The sequence below is a fragment of the Pangasianodon hypophthalmus genome, chromosome 16 (assembly GCF_027358585.1).
Source record: "Pangasianodon hypophthalmus isolate fPanHyp1 chromosome 16, fPanHyp1.pri, whole genome shotgun sequence".
NCBI lineage: Eukaryota > Metazoa > Chordata > Actinopteri > Siluriformes > Pangasiidae > Pangasianodon > Pangasianodon hypophthalmus.
Genome location: NC_069725.1, coordinates 6,481,414 through 6,497,835, shown reverse-complemented (window position 1 = coordinate 6,497,835; position 16,422 = coordinate 6,481,414). Strand labels below are relative to the sequence as shown.

At 39.5% G+C, this 16,422-nt stretch overlaps 1 protein-coding gene and 1 long non-coding RNA gene across 3 annotated transcripts in view; one reads left to right on the top strand and one right to left on the bottom strand.

Moving 5' to 3' along the window:
* atf7a (activating transcription factor 7a) overlaps positions 1–13,002 on the bottom strand; it is a 32,834-nt gene extending 19,832 nt beyond the window's left edge. Inside the window, exons 1-2 of one of the 2 annotated variants that reach the window (XM_026920575.3) lie at positions 12,916–13,002; positions 514–585 (exon numbers count right to left, since the gene is read on the bottom strand). In XM_026920575.3, coding sequence (XP_026776376.1) covers positions 514–561 — 48 coding nt within the window. In that variant the 5' untranslated portion in view covers positions 562–585; positions 12,916–13,002. Of the gene's footprint in view, positions 1–513; positions 655–12,915 lie in introns of those variants that run through there. The other variant, XM_026920574.3, reaches the window with a different exon arrangement.
* LOC117599249 (uncharacterized) lies at positions 889–1,763 on the top strand. Its single transcript, XR_004579718.2, has 2 exons — positions 889–1,037; positions 1,120–1,763. It is a non-coding gene; the product is annotated as an uncharacterized LOC117599249 (long non-coding RNA).
* Positions 13,003–16,422: the final 3,420 nt, after the last annotated feature.

Sequence of the window (16,422 nt, the reverse complement as noted above, 5' to 3'; positions counted from 1 at the left end):
GTCGCTTAATAACAGCACCAACAGAATATTCGCATCAAAACCTCGGCATGAACTCGGCTACCCTTGCGTTAGTCACTTCCGCTTTCAGTTTTCAATGCCCTCTTGGCTGTGCGTGCAGCCACAAGCATGAGGGTTTCTTTGCTTAATCCGCTTTCTTCCTTTTTTCTCAGGCAGGTTGCTGTTTGTTTTAATTACAGGACGCTGCATGCGCTGAGTCAATCTGGACGTGTTTAGAAAGCAATAAAACGTCGATTAGTCAGACATGATTTGTCCTCTGAATCATACAAAGTTAACATAACATCAAGGGAATGCCAGCGACTAACCTGCTAGAGGCATGAGATAAAACAAGCGTGTGCACAAAGTGGGGAAGAAGTAGCAGAGCTGACCGCTTGTCTGTATTGAGAGCAACGGCACTACAAAACCTCAAAGAAGCCTCAAGACAAACTTCGGACAGAACACACACACACACACACACGTAACCTAAGATAGGTGGAGACAGAAAAGAAGACTTACCTGCCCGCAGCCAGGAGCGTTGCACACAAAAGGTTTGTCGTCCCCCATTTTTGCAAACGGCTTGCAATACAGCTGTGGAAGAGGAGAAGAGGAGAACATTGTTGAAGATGTTCAAGCCTGAAAAAAAAAAGACTGAAAAAGCCTGTGCTAGGCCTCCAGTTGCTTCTACTAAAGCAGAGCTGCTTCTCTGGTCGTATCCGTCGTCAGTGCAGGAAGCCGGGTTAAAAATATCACGAGCCGAGAAGAAAACACACACGCTCGTACGCACACGCACACACAGATGATACAAAGCAAGAAGTTGTTTCCCTAGTGATACTTCCTTCACACTGGAGCCATCTGACTGGCCAATGAGGAATAGTTTACACACAAGTCGGTAGCCAGGATTTGCACAAAGCATGCCAATACCTCTTTCCCTTTTTCAGTTGGACTGCCTGTTTCTCCACCCCTACTGCTTTAACCCCACCTCTGCTCCTCATTGTGTTCCTCCCTCGCTCCACGAACACAAACATCCCACAAGGCAACGGGTATGTGTTTATCACTGGAAGTTTCTGTTTTGTGTGTTCTCCTTCAGCTCATTTCACTACCACTCTTTTTTTTTCTTTTCAGGCCATCCCTAAACTTCTTAACCAACATCTTCCCAGTAGGATTACGGCTCTGATCAATACCGCAACCAAATTCCCCAGAACTGATCAATGAACCCACTGATGACAAGCGACAACTCGACATGCAACGCCAGGAATGTAACGAGAGTAAGAGATATCATTCGGGCTGGACGGCATACCGACGCTAATCCTAGAGAGACATTTCTGAAATGAGCTGCGCCGATCCAGGAGAATGACTTGCATGTGCATTGCCTGCCTGCTTTCCCAAAACCCCTCCTCTCTTTTTAGTCCAGCGAGCAACATGAGCTACTGGACCACAATTTCCACTCACACTAAACAAGTTTCCAGGCACTCTGACGCAGCCTTTATCTGAAATGGACTAATAGCTTTAATGCATTTGTACAGATGATAATCAGGTGCTCATCACTCTCCTCATTGCACGCATGGAGAGGATGGAAATTCTCCAAGAATAACATCATTAAATTTGAAAAGATATAATGTATAGCGTTTAGCCCATGGTTTAACCCAATATAACACCTAACTTTCTGTTAGCTATGCCACTACCGCTGTCAGGGTTTCACAGTCAGTCACAGTGTATGACTGGAGGGTAGACTTTTCAAAATACTGATTAAAATGCATCTCCATCTATTCGTGTCTATGCGTTCACATTTTTTCACCCGATCAAATTTCATACTCCAGTGGATCCCAACCATTTCGTGTCCGGCTTTGACTCCTCAAAAATACAGGTTTGATTTACAACTGGCTCTGTCTGGACTCGTCCCAAATCACACTACAGAAACCTCTGTGTAATCCACTACTGTTATAAACATGTTTCATTGCTATTAGGAGTGTTAATCTCCCTCTTTCAGATGATATGATACACATCTCAATACATAGTATATACAGTAGTAAAATACAAAATCAACAGAGTTAATTAAGTAATGATTCAATACACTTCAGTTCCTTCTTTTCTAATCGATTCAGTTGAGCACTGATACATAGGACATACGACTCATGCACGATCCAGAATGATTCAGACTAAACCATGGGAAAGTCTTCAAGAAGGAAACTTGACAAGCTGCATTTTTTGTTTTATTAACTTCTTGACAATAAGACAATATCAATTTTCAACCATTTTCTTTTTCGTTTTGAACCAGAACAAGGCTTGTACATCACTGCACCCGTATCGTAGACTGGCAAACTGGTTTTCTGATTCGAATCATTGGTTTTAATTGGTTCCTAGCATGTTGATAACTTTATTGTACACAAGAGCTTTCAAACGCACAGATGAACATGGCATAACTGAACAAAACTAAACAAAACAACTATCTATTTCTGGAAGAATAGTGCTGCACACTGCCTCGCGAGTTTTTTTTTTTTCCGGCTCAGTGCAACAACCTTTCCTCACAGACAATCTCTCCTTCAGCTTATAACAATGTGATAAATACAGACAATGTAAGGGATTTTATGGAAAATTCATTCTCAAAAATAAGAACAATTAGAGAATTTGATCTTTTTGTTTCCTTTCATTTTTTTTTTATATCTATATCTATCTATACATATATATATGTATCTCTATCTATGTATCTCTGTGTGTGTGTGTATATATGTATGTATGCAAGTGTATATATATATATATATATATATATACACACACATACACACACATATGCATACATACACACACGTAATTATTTTTAAATAATATATTAACACCACAGTATGATGAAACTGTTTTTTTTAGACTAGTTTATCATCCTGTGAAAATTTCAAACCCTAACACTCCTACTCTCCACAAATGAAGGATGATATTCTTTCCACCGCTCAGCCCTAAGCTACTGGCTGAACCATAAGGATGAAAAGATCAGGAGAGCTAATCAACAATCATTTTCCAAACAATCCCAACCTCCCCCTTAACAACTGTGGCTCATAATTCCACAACGTCACTGATAGCTTCAGCTCTGCCGTCCAAGTCGAAATTAGCAGCCAGTGCAAAAGATGCCAGGTTTTATTTGTCGAAAATAAAATAGCTGCATCTTGTTTGCCAGTGAGCGACCCCACCCTCTCGACGGAGATCAACACGAGCCAAACAGCTCGACTCTTTCCAGACCTCACAAACTCATGAAGCAGGACAACAGCATGGTGCCAGGCCTTCTCAACCAATATGGACAGTCAAGTGTGAGAAATTCATTTACAAATGAGCCAGAACCTTCCCGCTCGTTATACCCTAGGTGAGGTGCCTTGGCCAACGGAGCTTCAAGCTGGGGGAAAAAAACTGACTTTATTATTCACTAGAACAGATCTGTTAGACCTGGGGTGTTCAACTAAAATCTGCAAAGATCCAGTTACATAAAATTCCTTAATCATGACGTTTCGTAGCTAAAACGGCTGAACTGAGACAAAAGTTACTATTAAACGATTTAACATTACATTATCCGACCAGACAGTAAATAAAATGAAAAAATAATAATTTATTATAATAATAATAATAATAATAAATCTATAACAGTCTGTGAAAACCTCATGCCTCTAGCCTTGTAGCTTGTCTCTGGACCAATCTGCCTTCAGCTAAACCATTTACACAAATGCATGTGACTGGATAAACAGCAGCAGAAGATCTGCTACTGGATTATGTTTAAAAAGCTATAGGTGCTGAACTTTTTTTCAGCATGTTTTCAAGTGCTCGGTCCAGTCCATTGAAATATTCTGCAGGGTCTGTATGCGGACAGCGGTCTGCCAGTTAGTGGTCCATGTGACAGACTGAGGTTAGTTCACCAGGATGTACCATTCCACCCTTCCAATAAAAAAAAAAAAAAAAAAAGTTTTATTTCATTATATTTTCATCGCGGTAACCATAGCAATCTAAAACGAACCATGGAAGAGATCACGTTTACAATGCTGGAAACAACTTCAAGACGGAGATTTTTACGATTCTTATACAATGCCTAAAAGTATAAAAATTATAAAGCTCAAAAATATCTGCAGTGGCAGATTATTGAGGGCGAAAAAAATAATGCAGACACTGCTAACAACCCCAGCATGCAGATAGGAAAAAAAAAACAACAAAAAAAAACAGACTTTTACCACAGAAACCCTAGCACGGACAGAACGGCTCCATGCTAACTGCACAACAAAACATGTACTGGTTAAACTGATACTTCACTGCAATCTGCAGAAATGTGTATAAGCTTTCTTTATCCAATTATTACAAAATGATCATAAGTGCGGTCAGCTCTATAGTCCAGCCCACGTCCATATTATACCACACATCATAATAAACAACTGTAGTGAAAGATAGGAAAATGTAACAATATATATTTTTAAAAAATTATTTAATAATTAATAGCCTACTTCTAAAAGAAAATATTAAATGACGACTCACCACACATCCTACTCTGCTCTTTTATTACTGTCGGTTGATACAGAAACGAAAAATAGTGCATCGATTACAATTTCACCCACTCTATTCCAGACAGACTTTTTCTGGTAGCATGTAGACTAACTGATCTAATGCGTGTGACTTTGGAAAGAAGGGATAAAGCAAATGTGAAAAACAGTAAAGTAATTAGCAGCTCCTCCATTTTCTTCACGGATTAAAGAGACCACAGCTCTGCCTTATTGTTTTCTATTGGCTCACAAAGCCCAAGGTTCGCGAGATGAAGTTGCACCTGCTACCAGAAGCATATGTACCACGTTCCACGTTCCTTTCCCCTTCGGTGAATTGCCTTTTTCTGTCGGGTGAATTTTATTGCCATTTGGTTTGACCGCTGCTTTCACTGAAAAATGTGTAGCATGACAAGCCAAAAATCATATATCAGTACTACTAATAAATCATGTTGGCACCTCTGCTATGGCTTAATATCGTAAAATTACAAAATTGTCAAATAGAACTTTATAATCCCATGATCGATAGGATTAATGATTTAAGCAGGTAGATGGAGGCGAAGGGGGCGTGGCTTCCAGAGTTCTGTCACTCATTCCAGATTTATATGCTGATTGGCTGATTTTTTATTTATTTATTTATTTATGTCTTTTAGCATATTTTTAAGTGATACCATCTTGCAGCGTACTGCCACGTTAAAATGTAGAGCTCTTACACAAAATTCATAAATGTTGACAGGTTTTCTAATGATTCAAGTAGTTACTTGTTACTTATTAATCTAACTGGACACTTCTGGTCCACTTCTCATCTGACAGGTTGTTTTTTTTTTTTTTGTTTTTTTTTTGTGGTTTGACCTTTCTGTGTAGAATAATCTGGTACAGGTTTAATAAAGCTAGAAAAAGAAAGAGGAACATACTTCACTGCCTATTCCCTTTATTACTAAGAACTCACCATTAAGTGTTTCCTTTATACCGTTAAAGAATGTCAAATCATTAACTTACACACACCTCCCTTCAGAGAAATGTTATGCAACACCTTGCGCTGTAAGTACCATGCTTTCTGTCCAGCAATTAAAAGGTTCCAAGCAGCTGTCCTAAGCTTAAGTACCTAGCTAGCTATGTTTAGCAAACAGTCCCATCTCCATGTGGCATCTATTAACAGTTACTGGAAGAAAAGACAATAGGCTCACATGGATATTTTGAGTCAAACACAAAAACACAGCTTAAAAAATAATATTAATATGATCATTTAAGAGATTATAATTCACTGATGTCAAGAATGTAATTGAGGAAACCTACAGAAAGCAATTTGATTGCTTTCAAATGAACTCGACTGTAATTATTAGTATCTGACTTTCGTAATAAGATTACATAATCCAGACTACATCAAGTCCGTTATTACCCAACACTGGTCATCATGTGTCTTCACTTCTAGTGCAATGTGCACACTACATTCACATATTGCCTTTCACCTTGCTGCCTACTCCACATCTGTATAAAAACACAACCTTTACACTTTTATATTGAAGAACACGCTGCTGTCTCCAGCTCACAAGTTTCCAGTGCTGCCACTGTAGCCGTAAGGCCATTTACATCTACGTGGCTGTGTCCTGAATAAAATAGTGGTGATAATGGTGCGATTTTGAAGAACAGAGTAAGAACATTGCACATGGCGTACATCGCAATAAATCATAAAAACAGTTATGACCATGTGTCTAAATGTCCATGACAAACTGATATCAATACGGCCATAGCTCATGAGTGGAACTTTGCTTTGAAAAGTGCTGGGGACAATCTTGAAGTGTACTTGTCTTGTATAAGAGGAAATAACAGTGTACTGCTATTGGAAGTGGCTCCAAGGTGGGTGTTATGTGTACGCTTTTTAAAAAGTGCTACAGTCTGCGTTTCATCAAGCACTTTTTTTAACCTCACCACCAATAAGGTCACAAATTGGGAGGCCAGTGAGAAAAACAAACATGTGAGATGATTTACAACATGTTGAACTGAAAATATTTCACTGCCAATATTCTGGGTAATAATAACTACTTGTCTTTTTTTTGGGACATTCACTGGTACATGAAGTTAAACTCACATTACACTTTAACTGTGGCTTCATGCAGTCGTGATGCGCAAACAGCTCCGCCTCCAAAGCTACAGCGAAGACAACCTTCTCATCGCCTTCTCATCATATTTATTCCATCTTTATTACTCATAATAGTAAATCTAACCTTAAAACTAAGCTAGGCCGACACTAGCTAGGACTGGTAAGAGCGATGTTATGGTTAGGGCTGATTTAACTTCTGTGAGCGCATCAAAGCGTCGTATGTGAACACTCGTGTACGGTGACGTCTTTATTATGCATGAAACTTGATTGTGCTCACTAAGGAGCACAGACCGCCACAACAGCCAACAGACTACATTTTCAAAAAGTACTTAAAGAGCGCAAGCTCACCTACAGAAGACGGAAAGCACTGAAGAAAGAAAACCGATGTTTACACTTCACTGTGTAATGAAACTGCTTTAATCTGAATTTGAGTAAACCTAAAAAAAAAAAAAAAAAAAAACGTCTCATCACAACATTTCCAGGTGCGCAACCGAAAGCATCTCTGTACCAACAAATCAGCGTTCACCTCAAGACTGGACCACGAACAACACTGCGTGCCACTCTTACCCATAATCCCTCTCTCTGCTCTGCATCACAAAAATACGCATTAATTACGTTAACGATTAACCTGTGTGTGCATCAGATGAGCTGTTTTCTTTTTCATATCAGTATAAAAGTATCCCGCCCCAGCACCTTTTCTGAGAAAAATATTTGTGTGAAAGTACCAGAGAGTTAAAATCCAGAATGGTGGCTTGTTTCCAGTAATCGCAGAATGATGAGTGATTTGGAAATCTTTCAAACTGAGTTTACATCACATCACGGTCTCTTCACTGGAAGCTGTTAGAAGAAAATAGAAAGTAAATCGAAGAAACTGCAGGCTGATTAAACTGGCCATTATGATGATGGCTCCAGTCGATATAAAACCTCATGTTATCTGCAGTGACCACAGTGACCATGACCAGGATAAATCTGTTTCTAAAGATAAATGAATTAAGTGAATGATTGAATAAATGGACTTTGTCTAACATGCTTTGTATCTGACCGCCCACATCCACCAACATGAGAGTAAAAAAATCTCCATTTCTGCAACTTTTTTTTTCGTTGCAATGCACACCTCTACTTCTCTCTGTATGACTGTATAGTGTAATTATTTACAGTCTCACTAGCCTGCGTTACTTAGAAGAGCATTTGTTCGTTTCTGATTCCTCTCAAGGTTTCATCATGTTATAGAGGTTTTCTTTGCCACTGTCACTTCTGGATTGCTCATTAGAGATCTAAATCTACATCTTGACTTGTGACAATGCTTACTGTTATAACGGCTACGCAAATCAAACTGAATTAAACTGCCTCCATGTTCATCTTTTTTTTCTGGCAACAAGCTGACTGGGATGAGTGCTATATATTTACCTCATCAATACAGCAAGCTGTACAGTCAGTGTTACAGATTTAACAAGTGAGCATATCTGCATGTTGATCAGTCTAAAGCAAATACTTTAGACTATATACAGCATAACTCACAAAAAGGAAGAGAGGAACTTGGAGTTGAGAAGACCATCCTGAGGTCATGAGTAGGAATTCCAAGCTGAGGGGGAATTTTTGTTGTTTTTTTTTCCTGGTCGGGGTTTACGAGTTACGACCTCTAGTAGAATGTAGCATAAATTTATGATTATTACTACTACATTTTCTTAAAAGTGGTAGATACGAAATCAGACAAATTCAAAAGTGGTGAGGACACGTCCCTCAGCGTTCGCAGCGTACCCATCGTACGTTACACTTGCACTACTTTTCTGAGTGTTATGTGCATCATCAACACTTCAAGATCACCAGCCAGCTACCCCGTAACGCAAAATGTCAACCAGTTGACAAGCACGTTCAAATCTATTCTTGAGTCAATTCATCCATTATTTTCTGAATTTTCTGATTAAGCACTTGTTAGCAAACCTGAATATCATAATACATAGTTAAAAGTTTTTCATCATCTTTTTTAATTTGTGGACACGTTGTTAGCAAACCTGAGTGCCGTGAAAATGCCATCATATCATATGATAAAAAGACATCAATCATATTCTGATAAAGTAATTAAATTTATATTACAAATTCATATTTACCCAGCATCCTATTAGAGTTTCGCCCAAAATACAGGTTGGAAACGCAGAACTGTTAAAACAGGAATTCAATTTACACCTCAAAAGATGCCACATTCCATCTCAGCTGTGCTATTAAAGTGAGTTGAACAGCTGTGTTTGCGTGTGTCATTAACATGTTGACACTGGGAATTAGTAATGCTGTGATGGGATCCAGGACATGGATTTGTGTACCGGTTTACATCGTCACTATCCTCGCTGCACCGGTTTCGGTCCAGGTGACCAGGGAGAGAGAGAGAGAGAGAGAGAGAGAGAGACGGCGATGTGTCTGTTAACTTGGATTTCTCCGACTCAGCAGGTGTTGAGCAGAGCGGCCCCGGCTATAATCAGTGCACTGTTTGATGCCTCCTGCTAGGAAACTGTCTAAACAAACTGTATTAATAGCTCCTGCTGCAGCCAGGAATGAGGAATCTGGAGCTTGAGTTGCCAGAGGGTAGGGGAGACCCCACAAAGCGAGTGTGTGTGTGGGGGGGATGAACGGTTTATGGAGGGCATTTGCTAATAGGTAAAGACTATGCAGACTGAACTGAACGTATCGCTGCTGAGAGATTTTACATACAGCCAGTACGGATTGAAGTGACCCTAGTGAACCCGAGCTTTGGTATATGGAACAAATGAAACTCTATATGCGTGTCTGCATAGCTGCAGCGTGCCCGGCGTTAAATCCGTGCCAAGGCAGTAGACAATGCTGTGCGCTGCAAGACCCAAGGTCGTGTTCTGCTATGAAATCGGAAACAATCTAGTAACTATTTATAAAGTGGATCTTTGACTTGTTGTTTAATAGTGGTAGAACCACGCTGTGCTACAAAAACCTTGAGAAAAGACATCTAAACCTCAGCAAGGGTCTACAGTGCAAGAGAAAGAGAAAGACACCCTTTAAAGATGGGATAAGTGATTTTTTTCCCCCTTTTGTTCCTTACTTGGACAAATAACACACATGAAATGTAGAACATGATTTTTATTAGAAAAAATAAATAAATTAATTAATTAATTAATTTAAAAAAAAAAAAAAAAAAAAAAAAAACGATGCATTAACCCGTGACCTTAGCAAAAGTGTATTAAGTCGCTGAGAAAACCCATTTGGAAACTGACTTCCTGTCCGGGATGCTTGTTTGTGCTTGGATGTGCTTTCTATTAGTCATTTTATAGACATACTACTCTACAGGCCACTTTAGGTCCAGGGGACGGATCTTTGTGAACATAGCCATTCAAGTCATTCAAATGTCAAACCCACCTAACTGTCAGAGACCTAATTTTTAAGGGGGGGGGGGGGAGACATACCTCTACTTCCTGCTCAATTACACTATCTAGTGTTCGACTTTTTGTTTGCATGTGTGAAGGAACATTACAAACAGGAGCTGTATTTGTTAGAATTCTGAGTTCCACCAAAATCACTAATTAAACCTTTAAGACTGAACTCACCACTGTTTTAATTCAAAACTAGAATGCAGGACAGTTTGAGAACCTGTACTGTTCAAAAGTTCAATGACAAATATGCCAGAGCAGTCGAGCAGCTGTACACTGCACACATTAAAGAAGTGCAGTAACTGAGGGCAAAAAAAATCCCCACTAACAGCTGGTGTCATGGTTCCAACATCAGTCTAGAATACGTGAAAGACCACAAACTGACCCATAAACTTCCTTCCTTTAACACTGCTTCAGTTTTTAATGTCTGAACTGCAGACACTGACAGGCGGCAAAGCAGTCTCATTACTCAGTTAATTAAAACAAAGCTAGTTACTCGAACATCTGCTAAAGCTTACAGCGGCACCTGCAAACACACACAAACTTCTACACAGAGGAACATGTCTTATTCACGGAATAAGCACGACAGAACATGCTGTTTTCGTAAAATAATCAATGACAGGATAGTGCGAGTTCCTGTCTCCACCCTGAAGTCTTAAAGTGTTTGATTTCCCAACAATTTCTTATTAATTAGATCAACATTTTGTACTTTTTAATCCATATATAGCTACATTTAATGTTGTGAAATGTCCGAAAGTTCCTATTCCCTTACATTATAAAAGCTATAAACAATTGTTCCCTCACCAGCCTCTCATTTTTTCCTCTCTTGAAGTTCATTAGTAGTTTATTGCTACTCTCGGATTATGTGGCGCATCGGCAATTAAAAGTCCCTGTGAATGAGTTGTTGCTATAGAAACGATAACGTATTAGAATGAGTGCATTAATATAAACCTGTGATTTGCCTTTCAGCCAGCACTACGATCAGAGCTGCTGTTACAGAAAATTAATCGACACCTTCTGAATAAACCAGAATGGAGACAGCGCTTTGGTTTAAGAATGAAAAACTGATTGTGTTAAAACAGGAATAAAAGTAAAAGGAATGACAAATAAAAAAATTAATAAATAAATAAAATAAATGAAATGACAGGAATTCTACCGCTGACAAGACGAGATGCCCTGCTTTTGCTCTCATGCAGACTGAAAGGTGGTGAAAGGGGACAAATATGACATACATATGATACTTTCACACCTCAGATTTTCAGCCACTATTTTAAACGCTAACTTACTTTAGTAATAGTAATCACTCTGGTAACCAGCTGTTACAGCTCGTATTAGAGTGGAGACCCGAATGATTAACAGACATCTGTAACGACATACACAAATTCACCAGATATATACGCTACCACCCAAAAGTGTGGACACACATACACACACACAAAAAAAGGTTTTCTCCATTGTTACTACTATTTTATAATAATAATAATAATACAGACATTAACACGGTGTGAATGTGAAATAACACATATGGAGTTGTTCAGTGCCCAAGTGAAGTGTTAAATAAGCATTTTGTAATTTTGTATTGTAAACTCTGAACAGTAATCCTGATGAAGCTTTACACACCCTCAGCATCCTCTCAAGCAGCTGCAATTTTCATCAGTATATATCAGAAATACATGTACACATTTATTCACTGTTACTGTCTTAGAAACAAATTTCAACCATTATCAAAAACCAGAACAAATATTTTCATATATATCTAGTGTGTCCAAAATTTTATAGTGTGTCCAATATTTTATATTCCAAAAGTGTATGTCTATAACTTGTGCTCACATTTTATTAAGATTTTCTCAAACATTTTATTTTATTTCATAATTCTAATGATTTTTGATTATTATTATTAATGACTCAGGAGAAGGAAAGTACACTCAGAAGTACAGGACATTGTGACTGACTAATTAGGCGCTTACAAAAGTCGGGCACTAACAAGGCCACAAATAACCATCACGCTAACTTGGGATGAATGCTAAACCGCTCCCTCCTGGACCCACAGTGTACACTACTAAGGGTTTAATCCAACTATTTCCTCCTCTGCCTAGTGCACTTACATAGTGCACGAGACGCGGTTTAGGTTTCAGCCTTAATATTCCGCTGCCTTTTCCCGCACGCGCCCGCCCTGAAACTTTCTGCCTTTTGGCCGTGAGGCTGCGGTTCAGCTCTCCGCCGCTCGCGCGCAAATAAATATCGCGGTTACGGCTTCTTCAACAAGAGCCAACTAGATTACAGTCACACATCCTTCGAGTTTCAGCTTTTTAAAACTCTTCCCGTGGCTGCCAAAGTAAGGAGGCAGCTTTTGGAGCAAGTCGGGAAAACTTGTGATGGCTGCAGCCTCTCATCACCATCTGCCAGCTCGCTGTCCACAGCTACAGCTCAGCTCTGTCTGAGAAATTATTCGCCATGTTAGGCGGAGCCCAATCACCGTTAACCATCCTCCGACTTCTTTCACCAACCAACCTTGCTTGTCAGTAAAGCTCGTTAATTGGCTAACTAGCTTAGCTACCATGCTAGCTGTGTTATTTTCACAATCCTATCCACATTCTGACAAATCCCGCCCTCTTCACTCGGATTGGCTTAGAGTTCAGAAAAACATTCTGATTGGATGATGTGGCTCCAGACTCGAGCGTGAGGATGATAAACTAGCCAATCCTGGCGCGTAAGGCGGGGTTTGTCGAAATACGGGCGGCCTTGCGCTCAGACTTCGGACGCAGCTAACGAGCTACAAGTTGACAACACAACAGATGTCTCGCAAAGTTACTTTTAATCCTTGGTAATTGTTTTAGAAACGTATGAGCAGTCAGTTCGCGCTTGTTTAGCTGAATTTCGAGTTATCTGTTGAGTATGACAGTAACAGAAATGTTTACAAACTCACCTCAGCGCCCCTATCTCTCTCACTCTCTCTCTCTCTCCACTCTCTTCTCCTTTGGAATCTGACACGCCCCTCCCCCTTCAAGTATCGCGAGATTAAACGTCACACGGCGTCATGTCCATCATCTAAGCGTAATTTACTGGAACTAAAAGTGTGAAATGGACTTCTGGCAGCACAATTAGTATAAGTCACTGATTTGAAATACTGATCACAGTGTCCAAAATGTCTGATACAAATCTTTTTGAACACGGAACATTGTTCTGAACAGACAAAAGTACAAGTGCATGTCGGCTTTGAATTGGAAGACCTTTCACCCAGACATACAGACATAACAAGCTCATACCACATTTTCCCCAGCTTCCAATGCAAAAAATAAATTTAGCAATGCAAAATAAATGGCAGGGGCACATTTACATTAACAGAGCAAAAAAATAGCTACGACATTCCTTATGGAGTTCATTCTTGCTGCCAGACAAAACAGGCCTTCATCATCATCATCATCATCATCACCACATCTTCAGTAGCCACCTCCAACTTATCCTGGTCATGGTCACGGTGGATCCTGAGAACACTGGGCGTGTGGTGGGAATACATCCTGGATGGGCGTACTTGTGCACTTTATGTATAAATTTAGTAGTCCCTTGTACTTCTGTGTTGTTCTGTGTTTGTCTAATGCAGCACCTTGGTCCTGGAGGAACGTTGTTTCGTTTCACTATGTACTAACTGGCTGTATATGGTTGAAATGACAATAAACTCCACTTGACTTGAGAAGCCTGTCCATGCAAGGCATACAGGCCTTTATGATACATAAAAAATGTATTTTGAACTATACATTTACATATATCAATTTAAGCAAACCCCAAAATCAGCTGTGTTACATCAGTACGAGAAATGAATTCAGCATTTAATGGGTTTCCAGGAATGTCTTCCCTAAAGCACTGCAGCAGTGTTACACTGATACTAGACAGTGTGCAAATGCTAAATATTTCAATATGTACAATGTGGTATCATGTCTACATTTCCTTCTGAGTTGGTAATCAGGCTGCTGAGTTCTGGCTGTATTGTAGCTTCTGGAAGGTTTTGACAGGACGGCTGGAAGAAATATGTAGGTGAGAGGTGATAAATACATGGACTAGTGCTTCCTGGAAACTAAGAAAGAAACAGAAGCAGGCAATATTTCATAGATGAAAGAAATCTGTGTTAGTTATGGAATTTATGTGTCTGCAAAGAGCGTGTGAGGCCATGAGGAACAACTGTATTTAAACTGAGTGATTACAGTGTCAACTATGGCCAGCCTTGGACTGTAAACGCACTCTGACTTGTCAGGTTAAACTTTAAGAAATTATCTGCTATCTAATGTATGAAGTACAAGTAAAGACGGTGACAGAAAAGGTTTTTGCTGAGGAATGAGGTAAATCTAGTTGCACATTAGCATACAAATAAAATATTACACCACAGTGATGCATAAAAAAAGAAGGATGAACGTGTAGATAGTAAACAGAAATGGGCCCAAAACAGAACCCTGTGTGACACCTTGAGAAAACGATAGCGATAAAATGATGCCAGCTCCAGGGTTCAATCCTGAGCTCAGGTTGCTGTCTTTGTGGAGTTTCATATGTTCTCTCCATGTTCACACAGGTTTCCTCCAGGTTATCCAGTGGATTGCTTACGCTAAATTGCCCCTTGGTGTGAATGTGGGTGTGCATGGTGCCGTACTAGCATCCCATTCAGGATGTATTCACACCTCAAGCCCAGTGTTTCCAGGATAGGCTCCGGATCCACTGTGACACTGACCAGGATAAACTGGTTACTGAAGATGAATAAACGAATGAAAGCAGTAATACAGATAGAGGGTTAGAAATGACAGTATCAACAGCAGTTGTGAGATCGAAAAAGGAGCAGGATGTTAACAGATCAGCAGCACAAAGATAGACAGTTTCCGTCCCAAGGTGAGAAGTGGAAAGGCTCATATAGATCATTACTATACATATGTTCCTGTAACTGAGAGGCCAAAGCTTTGAGACCGTTGAAAGAAAAGGAAGATTAGCCAGATTAGATTAGAAGTCTGTAATTATGGAAAGCGATGGCAAAGGAAACCAGACCAGAAGCTAATTAACTGTTCCTGTTCAGGATGTATGTCTAAGATGTAGGCAGCGATGACAGAGAGATGTGTTTTAATAATAGATGTGTGTGTTGGATCGAGTGAGCAAGTAGAGTTGTTGCTGACATGTTGGGTCAGGGGTTTAAGCTACTGAATGATGAAAAAGGTGTTAATGCAGGTGGTGTACAGGATGAAAGCTGATATATACTATAGTCTAGTAATTTCATTTGGCTGGTATTAAAGAAAGTCATTGCACTGAAAAAAAGGGAGACATGTAGAAGCTTACTGATAGCTGTGAAAAGTGTATCAGCTTTGTTACTACCTTCACGTTAGATGTTAGGTCAGCTCCGCTAGTCATAGGTAGAGCATTACTAGTGTTTAGAAGCATTCAAGGCACTGTCCAGCTGCCTTCATGGACCTTAGCATGGAGTGGTCCGAGGAGAAGTATGGGTAGAAGGAATGAGTTCTCCAATCTGACTGGTCAGAAAATGTTGATTAATTTCTTACAGTACCAGTTCTGACAGTAGTTTTCATTAATACAGGTTTATGATAAAGGGCTTATTCTAGTACATATAATATCTTTTCCATACTAACAGGTAATTCACAGGGACTGGTATAGCAGCAGCTCCTTTTGTCTAATAATAAACAGAAGAAGAAATACATAGCATCACCAGCATTTATGTAAGTTTTTTGGAAGGAGTCTCCAGTGTCAGTTCTTTGTAACAGTTCAAGATATAGCTGTTCTTTTATGTTTTCCACCATGGGGAAGGAGAGAGGATGTTGCAGTTTGTGGCGTCTCAGTAACAAGCCACATTTTTGTCTTGTTAATTTCAAGATAGAGAAAAAAAGAGAGGGAATGACTGCTTATAGCTGTTATATAACATGTGATATGTGCTAACTTGTCCACACCTGTAAATGAACGTATAAACAGAAAAAGTATGATGTAATTTTTTTAATAAATAAAAAAATGCAGACAGTGGCAAATTGCTGTCTAACATGAGAGGAATAAAACACTTCAGGATGTGCTGTTATTAAAAACTCCTCACAGACAGGAGGTGAAAGTGAAATGGGAGAAAGTGCTACAGAACACAGAGTGGTTTATGGATTTGGTTGCAGTGGTTACTCTGCATAGCTTGGATAGGGAAACGAGAAGACAGACTTAAAAACAAAACCGTTACATGTTTAGCCTTCGAATCTGCTGAACACTGCTAAAATCAGCATTGTTTTAGCTCACTGCTTTTGCTCTGAAACTGCCCTCCCAGTTTTGTGTCACGGATGTGTCAAGGTGGACATTACTGAGTGTTCTCACTTCTTGACTGTAAAACAATCCATAATCATTTTCTCATACTGAAGCATGAAAGCATTTATTTGTTCCCAAATATGGAGATATGTTCAGGTTCTTAAAGCAA